This window comes from Scophthalmus maximus, chromosome 6 (genome assembly GCF_022379125.1).
Source record: "Scophthalmus maximus strain ysfricsl-2021 chromosome 6, ASM2237912v1, whole genome shotgun sequence".
Classification (NCBI taxonomy): Eukaryota; Metazoa; Chordata; class Actinopteri; order Pleuronectiformes; family Scophthalmidae; genus Scophthalmus; species Scophthalmus maximus.
In genome coordinates, this window is record NC_061520.1 from 11,225,137 (window position 1) to 11,240,775 (window position 15,639).

The 15,639-nt window shown below is 43.2% G+C and overlaps 1 protein-coding gene across 3 annotated transcripts in view; it reads left to right on the plus strand.

Annotated features, from left to right (window-relative positions):
• The window catches only part of cacna2d2a (calcium channel, voltage-dependent, alpha 2/delta subunit 2a), a 149,549-nt gene that overhangs the window by 48,534 nt on the left and 85,376 nt on the right, over positions 1-15,639 (plus strand). For all 3 annotated transcript variants that reach the window (XM_035630481.2, XM_035630482.2, XM_035630483.2), the window contains exon 3: positions 6,507-6,623. In XM_035630481.2, coding sequence (XP_035486374.1) covers positions 6,507-6,623 — 117 coding nt within the window. The remainder of the gene's footprint in view (positions 1-6,506; positions 6,624-15,639) is intronic.

Genomic DNA, 15,639 nt, shown 5'->3' on the forward strand with positions numbered 1-15,639 from the left:
CCTGTCAGCCATCAAAGCAGGCGTCAGATAAGCTGTACACATGTTGTACACTGATGACGCGCTGATCTGCCTCTTTTCCTTCTCTGTCTCATCGGGACAAAAACCTCCCAAGTCACTTAACTTCACAGCATCAGTGTCTCTGCTTCTCCCTGCGTCTGACTGGACTCGTCTGGAGGCTTCCAGTTCTATTGAACTACGAGAGGCTTCTGGGGTGTTGTGTCTTATCGAGCTCCTCCGAGGTGCTGCTGCTCCCTATGTGTCTCTCTCTTATTGAACTCTTCCTGGGGCCCGCGGAAGCCGGGCCCTGCTCGGCGGAGCCCACTAATATTCCTTAATGACGCGGCATCTGTCTCTGTCAACCAGCGCGCCGCTGCAGCCAGACGCGGCCGATTGCGGCCGACTTCACAGAGAGATAAGCAGTCCTCTCTTTTAGACACAGACGAAGGGGCAATAACATCAGCGCCACCAGCGTACGTGGCGAAGAAAGTTGGCGAATAAGTGGCAGCGGGCAGAAAGAAATCTTTTTCATTTGTTATCATCTACTGTTTTGACTTTGTTCCGCTGTGTGGATGACAGGAGGAACATTTTTGGAAAAACGAAATCCAAGGGTGTGCCAAAACAGCTTTTGCTGTTGAATTTTTACTCTGCATTCACATTAACATTAACTGTAACAAATGTAACCGGAGCTGAGGAGCAGGGGATTGACTTGCGAAACAGTGGAGCTGTTTGATGAAGCTTTCGGGGAGCCGACTGAATCAGCACACCACTTTTTAACAGTCACTTTCTGGAGTCTCGCCACCCTCTGTCTTTCCATCTGCGTGTTTACAGAGACACTCGGAGCTTGGCACATTGGAACCAGTCATCATGGCTAATGATGTGAGTGTGTGTGTGACGTGTGTGAGCTGCACAGAGGGCGGGCATGTGTACATTTGCATGTTTATGTGTGTGTGTGTGTGTGTGTGTGTGTGTGTGTGTGTGTGTGTGTGAACTTGCATGCCAGAGAAACCATATTGCTGGCGATTTGGCATAGTTGCTTCTGCCGTATCCTGTGTGAGCGTTAGCGGCAGAAGGTTTCGGTTGGCTGTTGGCGGAGCCACCTCTCCTCTTTTCCTGTGAGAATGACAGCTCCACACACAACGCCGGCCAACAGCATAACTGATTAACACTGTTATTTGAATTATCATTCCTCATTTTCAAAAAAAATGATGGACACCACAAAAACCGTCACATCCATTTCATTTTTTTTTCTTCCTGTTTTGAATCCATGACATTTGTGTCAATGGGACTAAACCACACCCGTATAGTCTTTGTGGGAAAAGGACATCAATCAATTTGCTGGTATTTGAGATAATCTACTGTGACTTTATAGATCATTTAGCCAACTGTAGTAAATGGTCTGAGCACCTCTTCCACGATTGACTACATATTATTCTTATTGGATTTTTTTTGACAAAAGAAAATCAATGTGAGCAAATCAATTAAATAGAGTTAAACTAAACCTGCCTCTTATCTCCACTGATGCTAAGTCTGATATAAGGTTTCCAATCAACTGAATCGATATATGCAATCTCTCTTTATGTGCTTTTAAACTATAAATAATAACAGCAGGATTTCAATTTTAGATTTTTTTGCAAGAAAAAGCATGTTTCTCCTTTCCTTTTTTTTTTTTACAAGTACCCTCAAGAGGCTTGCCTCAGCTCAAACATTGCATATGATTATGAGTGAAGTTGCCTGCCACAGTGCTTGGTTTTTCTCCTTTTGCTGCCCCATTACCTGCGAGTGAGTCAAGCTCTAAAACCCTCAAATATAATTTCAGGTGGGCTGATGTGCTTATGGCCCTTCAGTGATGATGGTCACTCATCTCCAACCTCTAGCTAAAGGGGATTCAAAGCCGCACAGGCCTGTCGTGGCCAGCGTTACCGTGTGCTGTCTGTCTGCGTCAATTGCTCCTCCAGCCTAATGCTCATTGGCCGGCTGCTTCGTTCTGGGGCCGGAGCTCTGTCCGGTTGACAGCGCAGCTCAATCTTCTCCCAGAGTGGACCGGGACCTCATCTGCCCGTTACAGGAGCTCGTAATGGCCAACCCGTCAGAAAGATGAGCACCCGATACCACCATCCATCTATATCAGTGTCTTTTTTGTGTGTTTTTATTGGTCCATGTAGACTGATAAAATGGATAATGGATTTCCTCAGGAAAACATTGTTCACATACAAAACGGCAGGGAAACTGATACTGGTGCAGTTTCTGTGACAGCACACGATACATAATAGACAGTCATAGGTCGCCAGAGGAGGGAGCGGTACACAGTTGTCATGCTCATTCAAACTGAGGAAACACAGTCCAACTCCAGGTTTATGACACTGATCTATCATCTGCTCCATCTATGATAATGTCCTGCTGGACATTGTGGACAAAATATTTCCGTTTGTGTGTATATTCCTGTTGAAATGTATTATTTCTTATCATATATTGTTTGAATCATCCATTCATTATTATTCATCTATTAGCGACAGTGCCAACCACTGCACCACAGTGCTACACTCAGCATAGCTCGAGAACTGTTCATCTTATTGGCTTCACACTTGGCATGTGTATCGCTGAGAGCGCAAGGAAGTACACTGTGCGATTTGGACATTAGAAATTCATTCGGTATTTAAAAAAAGACCTAAAATAACCAGACGAACAGCGCCTTCTATGCAGTAGTGGGGGCGGAGCAGTGTGCCTTAACAGGCAGCCTGCTGACCGAGTTGAACAATGTCAGATTACGTGACTAATGTGCCTATTCTGACGCAACCATTTCATAGCAGGTGTACTGCACAGAACCTGAGAAACGTTGTATGAACGCTTATTCAAAAAGGTGCAAGCCACCATACCACAGGCCCAAAAAATTGCACTGCACTAGTTTAAAGATAATGCAGTGAGACAGACTTTTGTTGAATTGAACTCATTATTAATAGATACCTCAAAACTATTTAATCTGTAGCTTGCAATTGTGGTTTTTGTCTGGAAACACTGTTGTTCAAGTCCTGTTTGATAATCCTCCTGCTTGTGTTTTTGACCTGCGTGCTGGTATTTCCATACAATGACAGTGGTCGACTTAATTTCTCAATGGTTTGCTGGCTCTGTGCTTTAAGAAGGTAGTTAAGCATTATCATTTTCCAATGTGGCTGTTTGATGATTGTAGTAGGTATTCTATGCAGTGGGATCATTTTAAATCCCTAATACTGTATAGAAGGAGAATTCAGGACAAGTGATGGAAGTTGAATCAGAAAGTATTTTTTTTTCCTCCTGAAGAATACTCCCTGGGATATTTCTTTAAACGGATTCACCCCCCCAAAAAATGACCATACTCAGTATTATAACAAATCAAAAATATTTTAGGAATCCCTGCTTGAGGCAATACGAGTCTTATTGATCTCTCACTTTCCTCATCTTTTCTGTTTTGTTTCTAAGCACACAGCAGACAAGGCTCCGCCTGTTTTGTCCCTGAGACTGTCATGAGTCTTCCAGAGCGAGAGGCAGACCCAGACGAGCACTACCCCACATTAAGGAAATTATTATTGATTTAAAAGCAAATTTGACATGGTTTTTAAATCGACTTGAAAAATGCACCGCTTAAAATAGTTAGGGGTTTATAGTCTGTCGATGGAGCGGAGAAAACTTCGCTGATGTTTTATGGTTTAATAAGATTCCATTAATGACTTATTCCACCTTGAGTAAAAGCCCTCTGAAATGGTGCGTGTCGCTGTGTGTGTGAAAATGTGCAGCTATGTTCATTTGTGCAAACACTCTCGTGATTGTTGGTCTGAGGACTGCCTCATTTAGAGCTGAAGGATAATAACTGATACAGTGTGTGTGTGTGTGTGTGTGTGTGTGTGTGTGTGTGTGTGTGTGTGTGTGTGTGTGTGTGTGTGTGTGTGTGTGTGTGTGTGTGTGTGTGTGTGTGTGTGTGTGTGTGTGTGTGTGTGTGTGTGTGTGTGTGTGTGTGTCTGCGTGCAGAGACGGTTTAATCGCAGACTAATGACTTTTTCAGGATGGGGAGCTGAAGCAAAAAACGAAAGAATCGCAACTAAAGCGATTGAACCACCTGTTTCACTCATCTCAAAAACATGTGAAGATACGTTTCTTTTGTCGCATTATGACGGAATGTGCAGATTTCACCTTCACGTTTCACTTTGAGAAGAGAAGTGTTTGTTTGAGACTAAGCAGGGTCCCTGAAACCCTCAGAGGGCGGCCAAAATAAGACACCAGGCAATCTCGCCAGAGTGCTCGGTTGGCATGGTCTGAGTTTCTGGGGCCAGGTTCTCCTGCTCAGTGGGCCAGTGGAAGGAAACTGCCTCTGGCCGCCTGCTCAGCTTCCAGCTTGACAGAGACGGATCACACGGACCCCGGTGTTTGCCTTTCCTAATTGCTGCACATCAACACATCAATCCCACAGACATGATATTTCATAACCGAGCGGGATCATTACTTTTATAATTTCGAAAGAAATGTGAGAAGGTTTGCATGACGGGTGAACACTCAGGCCGAGTGTGCCGATTTCTGCTTGTGTTTGATCGAACCGATGCGGGCTGTAGTGTGTGGGGATCAATAATTGAATCTCAAATACCATCGATAGTCACTGAAACCACAGGCCACAATAGCTTTGCTTAATTGATGCGTAACCAGATCACATGGTAAATGCAAACAGCGGCTCGCTCGCTGTAAACAGTGCCACCTGATCAGCCCACAAAATTCGGCTGGTCTGCAAGAGACTGGCAAACTGCAGTGTTACAAATATTCGTCTCCACTGTGTTGAGCCATGTGTACAGGCCCCATATGTAGTTTTCAGGGAAGTATGTACGTGTTACTCTGAGCTTCTATGTTCGGTTTTTCCTGCTCACCGGGATAATGCGTGTCCTCGGTCCCGAGGTCGGTCTGTAATGTGACGGGGAATAGTACTGGTACTTTGTTGTCCAAATGTACAGACTCATTCAGTGACTGAGAGAAATACTGGATAACATAAAAAATATGTGTAGTGTTCCCGGCTTCACAGGCTGCTTAATGACACGTACGGTAAGAAAAGGATTGTTTTGCAGATAGATTCTATTTTGTTTTTAAAGCAGCGTATTCCCGAAGTTGTAGGCATATTGACACGTCTTGCATGCTAATGAAAAGCATAAGCTTGTTGGATATTTGTCAGTTGTGGGGAAAAAAAAAGGGAAATGTGTTCTAAACTTGTGATTATGTCAGTTTTTCAATTCAATGTTTCATTACAAAGAGTTGTTTTCTTTGCGCTGTAACTGTTAATGAAAGCATCAGACGTTTTCCCCTTGCTGGGGAAAACAAAATTAACCTGAAATCCACTTCCACCTAAGAAACAGCTCATTTCAAACCTTGAATTGAAGTATAAAAATATAAATATAATGGCATTCTGACTGATGATCAATCAAATATGATCATCAGAACAAAAGGTGTCATACTTTTTCCAGTTTTTCTGGAATTGTAAATATAAATACATAACTGTAAAGTGTGTAATTGATTGATTCAAGGAATCAATTTCTAGTAAATCAAACTAAGGCCTCTAAATACCAGACACGCAAACTTAAGTAAATGCAGCGTGTCAGACTATAGAAGACTGTAATTGCGTTGAAATGTTCAACGACAACAGGCTTTTCCCGGTTGTCCTCGGAAAGAACTATACAAACTGGTTTTATTGTGTGAAAGTGGGTCTTTCTGTGTCTTAGGGCAGCAGGATAAGTGGTAATCCCGCGGGCGGTGCTCGCTTGTAGACTACAGATCCTACAGAGAGCCCCGGCTGCTGAGTCAGCCACACTTCTTCCAGGGGTAGCAGACTAATCTCCCAAGTACCTTCCTGTCAGAGGTCCAAGCATCTGTCATTCCACCTATGGATGCTTCTCCTTTCCAAACATCCCAGTCCCCCGTGGCATCCAGAACCCATTCCTATGGCTTGTTTTTTAACGTTTGCAAAGTCGCTGTTTAATGGGTCTTAACTGGTTTAATTCTGTTTAATGTGAGACGGCTTGATATGTGAAATAATTCCCATTTTCCCTTTAACTCTGGGGCGATGTGTCTTCGTAGGTTGCGGAAATTCTACGGCCTGTCGGGCCACTGGATTAAGTCACAAATATGTTGTCACCAAGCTGTAAATGAGGCTGCTTGTCTTAGTTCCAGAGGAGTTCACATTGTGCTGATAGGAGGTGTTCACCCAGCAGTGAGGTTCTGCTGGAGTGCCTTTGCGTTTATTTAATTTGATCCTGACTGCCAGACTGCATCTAGTTAGCTAAGTGCATTGCCATTAAGGCTCTGCTCTGTGTTTAATTCAGCTACAGGGCTGACGCTTACGGGTGTAATGCCAGGCTGTGTACCGCCTGCTCAAGAGTAAATGTTTACCGTCTCGTGTGCAACCTTGAGAATAAGCAAACCCCCTCCCGTGTGATCCTCTGCGTTAAAGTCAACGGCTCGAGTCACCTGACCTTTTGCTTCCCTGTGTTCTCCGTCTGCAGATTTACAATGAGAAGAAGAGCCAGTTTGAAATCAAGAGAAACAACCCCAAGGACCTGGTGGAACGAGTGGCACGGGACATCTCCAAGCTGCTCAACAGTAAGAGGAAAGCCCTGGAGGTGAGCCGGCGATGCTCCACACATCGTAACACCTGTACTTGTGTGCACATATACATGGCGGATCAAGTTTCTGTTGATACAAATACATCCAATATGAATTTGTGTGTATATTGCCTTATTTTCTGTACAATCAGTGATCTATCATTTGTCACTTTGCAATCACCCTGTTCTCCTCTACTTGGTAGTACATATCTATTCACACAGGAACGTAGTAAACTCCTTTTCCTTGTGGACAAACAATTGGGCAATTATAGGATGTTGACTTTATTTCTTCAATTTGAACATTTTTTTGGAAAGCAATGTAACCCCCCCCCCCCTGTTCAATTTATATACGTAAACTGTATAATTCTGTGTAGTCGGTGACCAGGAGGGTTATTTCAGAGGTTATCATTGCAGTCATTTTTGCGATACAATTTTTCCCACTGTTATGCTCAGACAGTCCTGTGATTGGTTAAAAAATAGTTTTGCTCTCACAGTAAGGAACTTCTAACCCACTCAGAGAGGAAGAGGGGAGGGGAGGAGACTAAAAGAGGAGTGTAGTGTCAGGGAGGGAAATGAGAAAAGTGTACACATTCAATAAAGTAAAGGATCATTTGTGTTAATTCATAAACATAAAAAAACGTCTCCTGTTTATCAGTGTCTGAGCATGAGTCCGTTTTGCAAATTACGGGCCATGTTGAGAATTTCTAATTCCTAAATTACCTGATTAGAATTTACAGCTTAATTTGTTATTTTCCCCAAAAAGGCTGTGAGGCAGTCCTTTTAATCAGTTTGGTGATTCTCATCATCTCCACCCACATATACACACACCGCACACTTATCTGCACACAAACACCGATTCCTTTTAATCATTGTGATCCTCTTCATCGACGCCACGCACACACACACCCACGCACACACACACACACTAACACACACACACACACACACACACACACACACACACACACACGTGTGTGTGTGTGTGTGTGTGTTTGTGGAGGGTATAATTTGAATTTCATCCAAGTGGCACCACGTTTTAAGAACTGGGCTCTTTGAGGCACTGTCCACTTTTCTTTCCTCTGTTTCTGCCCAGATATGGTCACTCAAGGCAAAAGCATGGACTTTTTTTTTTAACACAGCTGAATCCTTACAAAGGGGCAGAAGTGTATATCTTTCAAAAGCATGAGGCTATGTGGGATGAGACACATTCATGCCGAGGGGAGCAGGACTCTCTCAGAGGAACGTTAATTCTACAGCTTGGATCCTGAAAGGGAAGAAGGTGTTACTGTACGTCTCCCGTGGTCATGTGTAGGATTGGATTTGGAAGAGCAGAGCATTGATCCTCCAACCCCGTTTTTTTCTTCTTTTTTCAGTTACATTACAACCCCATCCCCACCACTTCCACCTCACACACACACACACACACACACACACACACACACACACACACACACACACACACACACCACCACCCCACCCTAACCTCCACAGGCCACACTGTCACCTCACATCCTGTCTGGGAGATTCACTCAGGAGGGAGGAAATGAGGTGAAAAAAGAGAGAGGCTGGAATGAGAATGTCTCCCTGGGGCGTGGAAAAATCAAGAAAATGATGTTCAGAAATTCATAGATTTAAAAATGAGCATCAAGCGGGAGGGAAGGAGTGAGGGAGCAGAAGCGTGTGGGGGGGGGATAGATGGAGGCAGAGAAAGAATTTGGAGAAAAAGAAATAAGAAAGCAGGCCGAAGAGAGTCAAATCCTAAAACCGCAAAAGGGAACAATAAATGCAAAGAAATAGGGAGTCATTACTGCATGTCATCATATAATACAAACCTTAGAAAAAAACTATGCAACATGTTAATACACTTAATTTATGGGGTTTTTCCCTCGCTAGAACTAAAAATTGAAGACTGTATGCGAATAAATTCATGTGGACTTCATTATTCATACAGGGATGAAAGTGAAAGTCATGTCTTAATGCAGTCTGCAGATAAGACGGTTTTAAACTCTGCTCTGCACAGTATTGACATCGTTTTATATTCCAGGCTGTTTCTACCCCCTGTAATGGTTATTTAGTCCCAGATATTCCCTGCCACACACCCTATTTGTGTGTGTGTGTGTGTGTGTGTGTGAGTGAATGCACAGGCGTGTGAACGCATGCAGGAAGAAATTATTCTTCTGCAACCTATTTAAATGCGGCTTCGGGTGATCGTTGTAATTCATGTTTATGTTACTAATGAGAAAACACGCGTTGACTCTAAATACTCAGTTACTGATATAAAGTGGGGAGGGGAAGTATTTTTCACCGCTCTGGATTTAGTCGCTTTCGCCTTAATTCCTAAATTAGTAACACATTTTTAATCATTTAAATACTGTGTTTGTACAGAGGGGAAAGGGACGAAAAGGAAAACCCCCAAATCCCGTAGGTGAGCATTCAGTTGTTTAACCTGCCTCAGCACACAAGCTGGGATTACTTCTGCCATGAACAAGATACAGTTTGTGGCATGCAACAGTTGGAAAAGGCTTCTTAATCAGCATACGGCTCTTTTTTTGAATCATGAATTTTTTCAGACAAACTGTCCAAATTTGGCATAACTACTGTAATTCTGCAATGCATGCTGGCTTTCAGGAAGCCACTACTGAAATACTTATCTGAATATCTAAAAAATGTATATCATTTAAAGTGCAATGTTCCTTTCACCCTAAAAATGGAAGCAACATAAGCTGTCACAGTGTTTATTCCTTCCCTTCCCATGTCTTAATCTCTTCCACTCCACGTCCCTGTCTGCTCTCCCTCGCTTGCCTCTGGCTTCAGCGATCTTCTCAAACAATGATCTGATTCTACAGTCGGTGCCAAAATTAAAATGTTACACAAACCCTGGGAGGCTGACAGGCTTCCATGTTGCCGCTGGACAGTTTATATATAGATCTGTGTCTTCTGAAGCAGGTGGAAATGTGACACAGGAAAAAAATCCTCCAATGTTTAAAATGTTAGCTTATTTCAAGGGCTGTGTGAATTGAAGCAGCCACCTGCACTCGTTTTTTTAATTTATTACATGCATGCCATTTTTAGATTCGCTAACTCAGCAGCTAGACACATACGCGTTGAGAACAGCAATGGACACCATAAATGTGCAATCCAGACTGATGATACTGGTCAGCCTATTTTATATACAAGACAGGCCTATCACTGATGCTGTATTGGAGTATATGATGTCCAGTATGTTTTTTTTTTTTTTTTTACAGAACATAACACAGAAAAATATATTTTGAGTAATATAGAAATGGTGAAAAGATGTTTTATTGGTATACCAGATTTAGCTGCAAGCTGATTTCCATTTGTAGTTCTTGTTGTCCTGGGACAGTTAAACAGAAACTTATAATCTCCACCACAAATGGACCTGTAGGTCTTCAAAATGGCTTTTGAATGCTTTATGGGTCCATTCTATTTGAAAAAGTTATTAAATCAAATATAATGTAATGTAATTTGATACTCATTGTAGGGAAAATAGAGACTAGAGAAAATGTGATCAAGTCTATAGCCTAAGTAAGCATACAATTCAACATACAGTATATGGCAGATAAAGTTTCCAATAAGAGGAATATTAAAGTCATATTTATTCATGTTTAAATTGAGTATTCTTGATTTGTTTCTCTCTAAATTGTCAAACAAAAGGAGAGAATATCTCTCTCGCTACTATTCTCCTGACTGCAGCGGAGTACTGTGTGTGTTTTCGTTCTCCTGCACATTGCATGCACCAGCGCTGTGTCTGTACGTGCTCCTCTGTAGTGGCGCGGAGCAACAGGCTCACACCGGAGCGATGCTACAAGAGTGTGTGTGTCTGACAGGCCTTTTAAGTGAGAGCAGCCGGAGAGAACACAGCCCCTCCACGTAACCTGTCATGTGTGTAAAACCAAACAGGTGTAGCAGACCTCCCAGCCCGATCTGAGCCCCTCATCCTTCTCCTGTGCTCCTCTTCGTGTTGCTCCACATGATCACCGCAGTGGCCTGAGATCAGTCGGGCCCTTCAGAAGCAGCTGAGACTGCACAACATCGTGTACGCTGTCAGTCAAAAGCCAGGCAGAGTCGAGCTGTCAGTCCAGGCCTCTGCTGGGATTTTCCAGCCTTGGGTGAGGGAAGACGAGGCCACGGGCTGCAGACAGAGATGACGTTACAGTCCCATCAGCTGCTGCACAACAAAAACGGCCATTGTCGAAGCTCCTGAGTTACGATTTCACAGAGGAGAGTGGTGGAATAGAGGAGAGGCGAAGGTGGGTCTAATCCAATTACACGGATCTCAATACTATTCCAATACTACTTACAGGCTGAAAGATGGCCGCCTCTGGGCTGCCCCCTGCTTGATGGAAACTCCCCCAGCACTCCCCTGGGATGGGTAGTGAGATGGCTGCAGGGTCAGGGAGGAGCATTTAAGGCAATTCACTTTGTCCGAATGAGCGACAACTAAATAAAAAAATCAAGTGTTTTGATCTCATATTCTTAAAGTATTGTAACAAGAACTTATATTATACATTGCTGTTATGATTATGTGTAATAGTTAGTTTTTTTATTAAGTCATACATAGGCCTGTCCCTTTTTGCTGGATAATATATTGTCTCCTGCGATAAACGATATTATTGTCATTTTAAGACCATTTTTTTGCTACTGAATCATGTGAGCTTGCAGTACAGGCCTATTGGTTGTTGCACGTGGGAGCCACTGCTCTTCTCCACGAAGTGGTGTCACCACTAAGAGATACGTTATCTAAATGGAAGTCTTAGAGCAGATGGTAACACCACAGTTAGTGAGCTGGGCCTCCCATAAGGAGCAGATGAGAGGATAGAAGCAGCGCAACTGGCTGGAATGTTGTTATCGTTCATGCTTATGTCCACAAACAAGCATGTTAACACAATGATTTTTATCGCGTTCAATAAAAGTAATCGAGTTGATGTAATACACGATAACGTGATTATTGTGACAGGCCGAGTCACAGAATAAAATTTTCTGTTGATACATTAAACGTATCTGGGTTGATGATGCTGCTGTTTTATCGTGAGAAACTACAAATTGCACATGACGCTGTAGAAGTAGAGGCCTGTGTGATTGAAGGGGATGAAAAGTGACCCGAAGAAGATGGTGTACAGTGGGTTGGCTCGACTCTTTCAGAAATGACGGAGGTGTTCTGTGACTTTGCAGTCGTGCTGATAGCGATGGTGAGGGACTGCAGGGGAGCTCAGACGGGACACAGTGCAGGGACAGCAAAAGTGTGCTTGACAGAATTAATCAATCATACTGCGTGGGCCTCCATCTCCCCCTGACCGTGGCAACCAAGACGACACAGCCGGGTCAGGGCCGGGGAGGGATGGGCCGCTCCGAGTCATCTGTCATCATGTTACGTTCCTTAATAATTTACTGCGACATTGAGACCCGCGCGCGGCACGCACAACAAACGTGCATGCTGAAAGGACTGTGAGCACGCACGTGTTGCCACAGGTGTGAAGCCTCGGAGCTACTCACCTGTGAACTTTACAACCTGTTCACTCTGAGCTGACCTTCGTTATACTGATGTGTGATATGATATTTACATTTGCTAGGTGAAGGCATCTGATAAACCCATAACACTCAAGAAAAAGAGGGGATAAGAGCCGACATTGTACAGTTGTCTGACTATCAGACGGTTATCAGGCGGAAGCAGCAGGTTGTCGGTCATGCACCCTCTCATTTTCAGGTCTGACAGTCTGACAGTTTTGTATATTACAAAAATAATTGTCATAGAATATCCAACACCCATGAATACTGGATAATTTGCTGCTTTACGCAAAGTAACTGCTTTTTTTGAGTTCACTTAAAGCTTCACTTGGGAAAATGTAGCTTTGTAGAAGTGGATGAACGCAGAGGGTTGAGGAGGCGCTGGTGCGCACAAATCTATCCCGACAGAAAAGGAAGGTGAAGCCGCTCATACTCAAATCTGCTCCAAACTGTAAGTGCAGCTTTGATCTTTAAGTAGTTTGAATTAAGATTAGCATTGAGCTGTCTAATTGATTCATTTTTAATGATAAGTCATATTGTATACACTCATTTGTTAATGGTGGGGCAAAAAGCAACAATAAGAAGAAATCAACAGTCTAATTATTGTGAGTGTTGCAACACTGGGAGTATAACCACCACCTTGTAGTTTGTGGTTGACGAATTGAGTCATCGTGCTGGTGGGTTCTCAGATGCCTCAGTGACCGGCTTTAATTGAACAGGCATCGGGCACAAATAACCAATTAATAACAGCTAAATTTAGCCTTCAGACCTTTAAAGGGCCACCAGCCCTGCGAAAAAAGCGAGGCTCCTCCTAGACACACCACACCACTGTCGCCACCCCGATTCCGGATTGAACCTCAATGGTAGAGAATGTACGAGAGCTGGAGGATTAGTAAAGTGAAGCGCAATTCTGGGTTGTATGCCGTGCGGTGAATCAATAAATACTGTTTATATCCTTTTAAGGGAATTTTTTTTTTGTAGAGAATATCGCCACAATTTCCAAATGACTTGAAACAGTTTCGTTCTAAGTTTTTTGTCATTCCCAACAGCAGCAGCACGACAGCAGCTGGTGCGCCCGCAATATATCACACCACCGGCAGCGAGTGATTATGTCTCTCTCCTGTTGGCGTGGAGTGATGGCAAATGAAGGAGCTCTGCCTCCTTCTTTCAGAGGCCGTCACATTTTCCTGCAACCCTCACACGTCATTCCGGAGCGACATTTACGTGAATTTTCACGAGAATAAAATAAAGAGTGTGCTAAGATCATCATTACCATTGGTCTGAAAGCGGTCTTCTATCATAGTTTATTTTATATGTATTTTCACTTCTATGACTTTGGTTATTCTACTTCACAAAAAAACACATCATTTTCAGTGACATTAGCGTGGACACAAAACACGTCTTTATATCTTTACAGTCTCGCAGTGAATGTCCTCCTCTGATCCATTGTTTTTCTGATGTCACTGGTTAACGTCCAGCCTTGCCCTCATCTCGGCATTAAACCTTGATCCACATACTTACCATTAACCTCCCCGAGGCGCCACTTGCCACTCAGTAATAGCGTGCACCCCTCAGTATGGCTTGTGTTCATTTAGGACGCTTAATGAATTACAAGGGCTTTATAATGAGTGTGTCTGAGCAGCGCGGGGAGGTCAGATGGTTTGAATAACTAATGATCCCAATCACCAGTCGGAGCTTTAACATGCTTGAGACATTTTGCATATGCCGTTGTAGTAGATATAACTACATATAACAACCGCAGCCCTCCCGGCACCGCAATAATGTGAAAGAAAAAAACCCCAAACTAAATTAAAGCAGAGTCTCTAACAAAGTAATTTGGGTTTTCCATTTCCTGTAGGCCTTTGGAGAGACAGTTATAACTCTCAGGTCCCATCAGAGAAGAACAGGGGAAGTAGGTCGAGCTCTACTTTGGCAAAAAATAGACAAGCTAACTTTACAACAGTCTGCAAATTACATTTCTTGTTTGACTTCAGATTTTCCTTCAGTTTAATGAAATAAACTATCAAACTGAATATACGTGCAACAATATTCGAACAAATGTTAATATGAAGAGAGCCTTCCAAAACATTAGATACAATAAGTAGCCTGCAGCTCAACAGTGGTTCCTTAAGCTAAATGCTAACATCATAATGCTGTCATGCTGATATTAATCAGGTATAATTCATCATCTTAGTTTAGCGTGCTGACATTTTCTAATTGGCACTCAAACACAAAATACAACTCAAGTCTGATGGTATTATTAGGTTTTTCAGATATTTGTTCACAAAGCCAAAGACTGGACAAACCAAGATCTTGACTCGATGATGGGTCCAGGTGACACGGAAAACCAAAGTTATTACAGATCATCCTATGGGGACCATGAATATCTGTATCATATGTGATGTTAATGCAATCTGTAGTTATATCTATATAAGTAGTTAACTAGTAGTTGTGGAGTTATTTCACACTAAAAATTACAAATATTCACGTCATGATGGCACAAGGGGAAACGATCATCACCCCTTAGGCAGAACCTTTAACATCATCCTGCTAACATCATCTTCCTTTACCTCAGGACTAGAAGCACTAGTTTGTCCACTCTCCTCGAGATGAACATGCTAATTACACATAGACACGCAGTAGACACAACACATGGATGCCAGCGCGCACAGACACACACACACACACACACACACACACACACACACACACACACACACACACATTGAGTCACATATCCCCTCCCATAATCTCCTCCCCAATCCCCTGGCCCCTGTCATTCAGATCTATGAACTTCCATTAGCAACCATCTGTTACAACCTGCAGCACAGCTATTACACTTCACGCACTCTCTCACACACACACACGCACACACACACACACACACACACACAGGCACACACACACACACAGGCACACACACACAGACACACACACACACACGCGCACACACGCACACACACAGACACACACACGGACATATGAATGGACAGATTTACCTCATACCACATACTGTATGGCCAGCTAACTTTGAGAGAATTTTCTGAGGCATCGTTTAACCTTCAAAGGAGAAGTCACCCGGACACACCTGCGATAGCATCACTGTGCTGCTGCCCACTAAAGAGGCGAAAGAAGGTCACACACACACACACACACACACACACACACACACACACACACACACACACACACACACACACACAAAATCACACTCACGCACACACACACACATACATGAATACAAACTGACACAGAGTGGGAGGTCATACTAACACACACTGACACACGCACGCACACACACACACACACACACACACACACACACACACACACACACACACACACACACACACACACACACACACACACACACACACACACAGACAATGTAACAGCATTGTGTTGTAAAAGCAGATTGTTGAATCACCAGATTATTCTGTTTATATTGGGTCATTCTATCACTCCCACTGATAAAGGTCACAACATACCACCCACTGCTCCTTGGCAG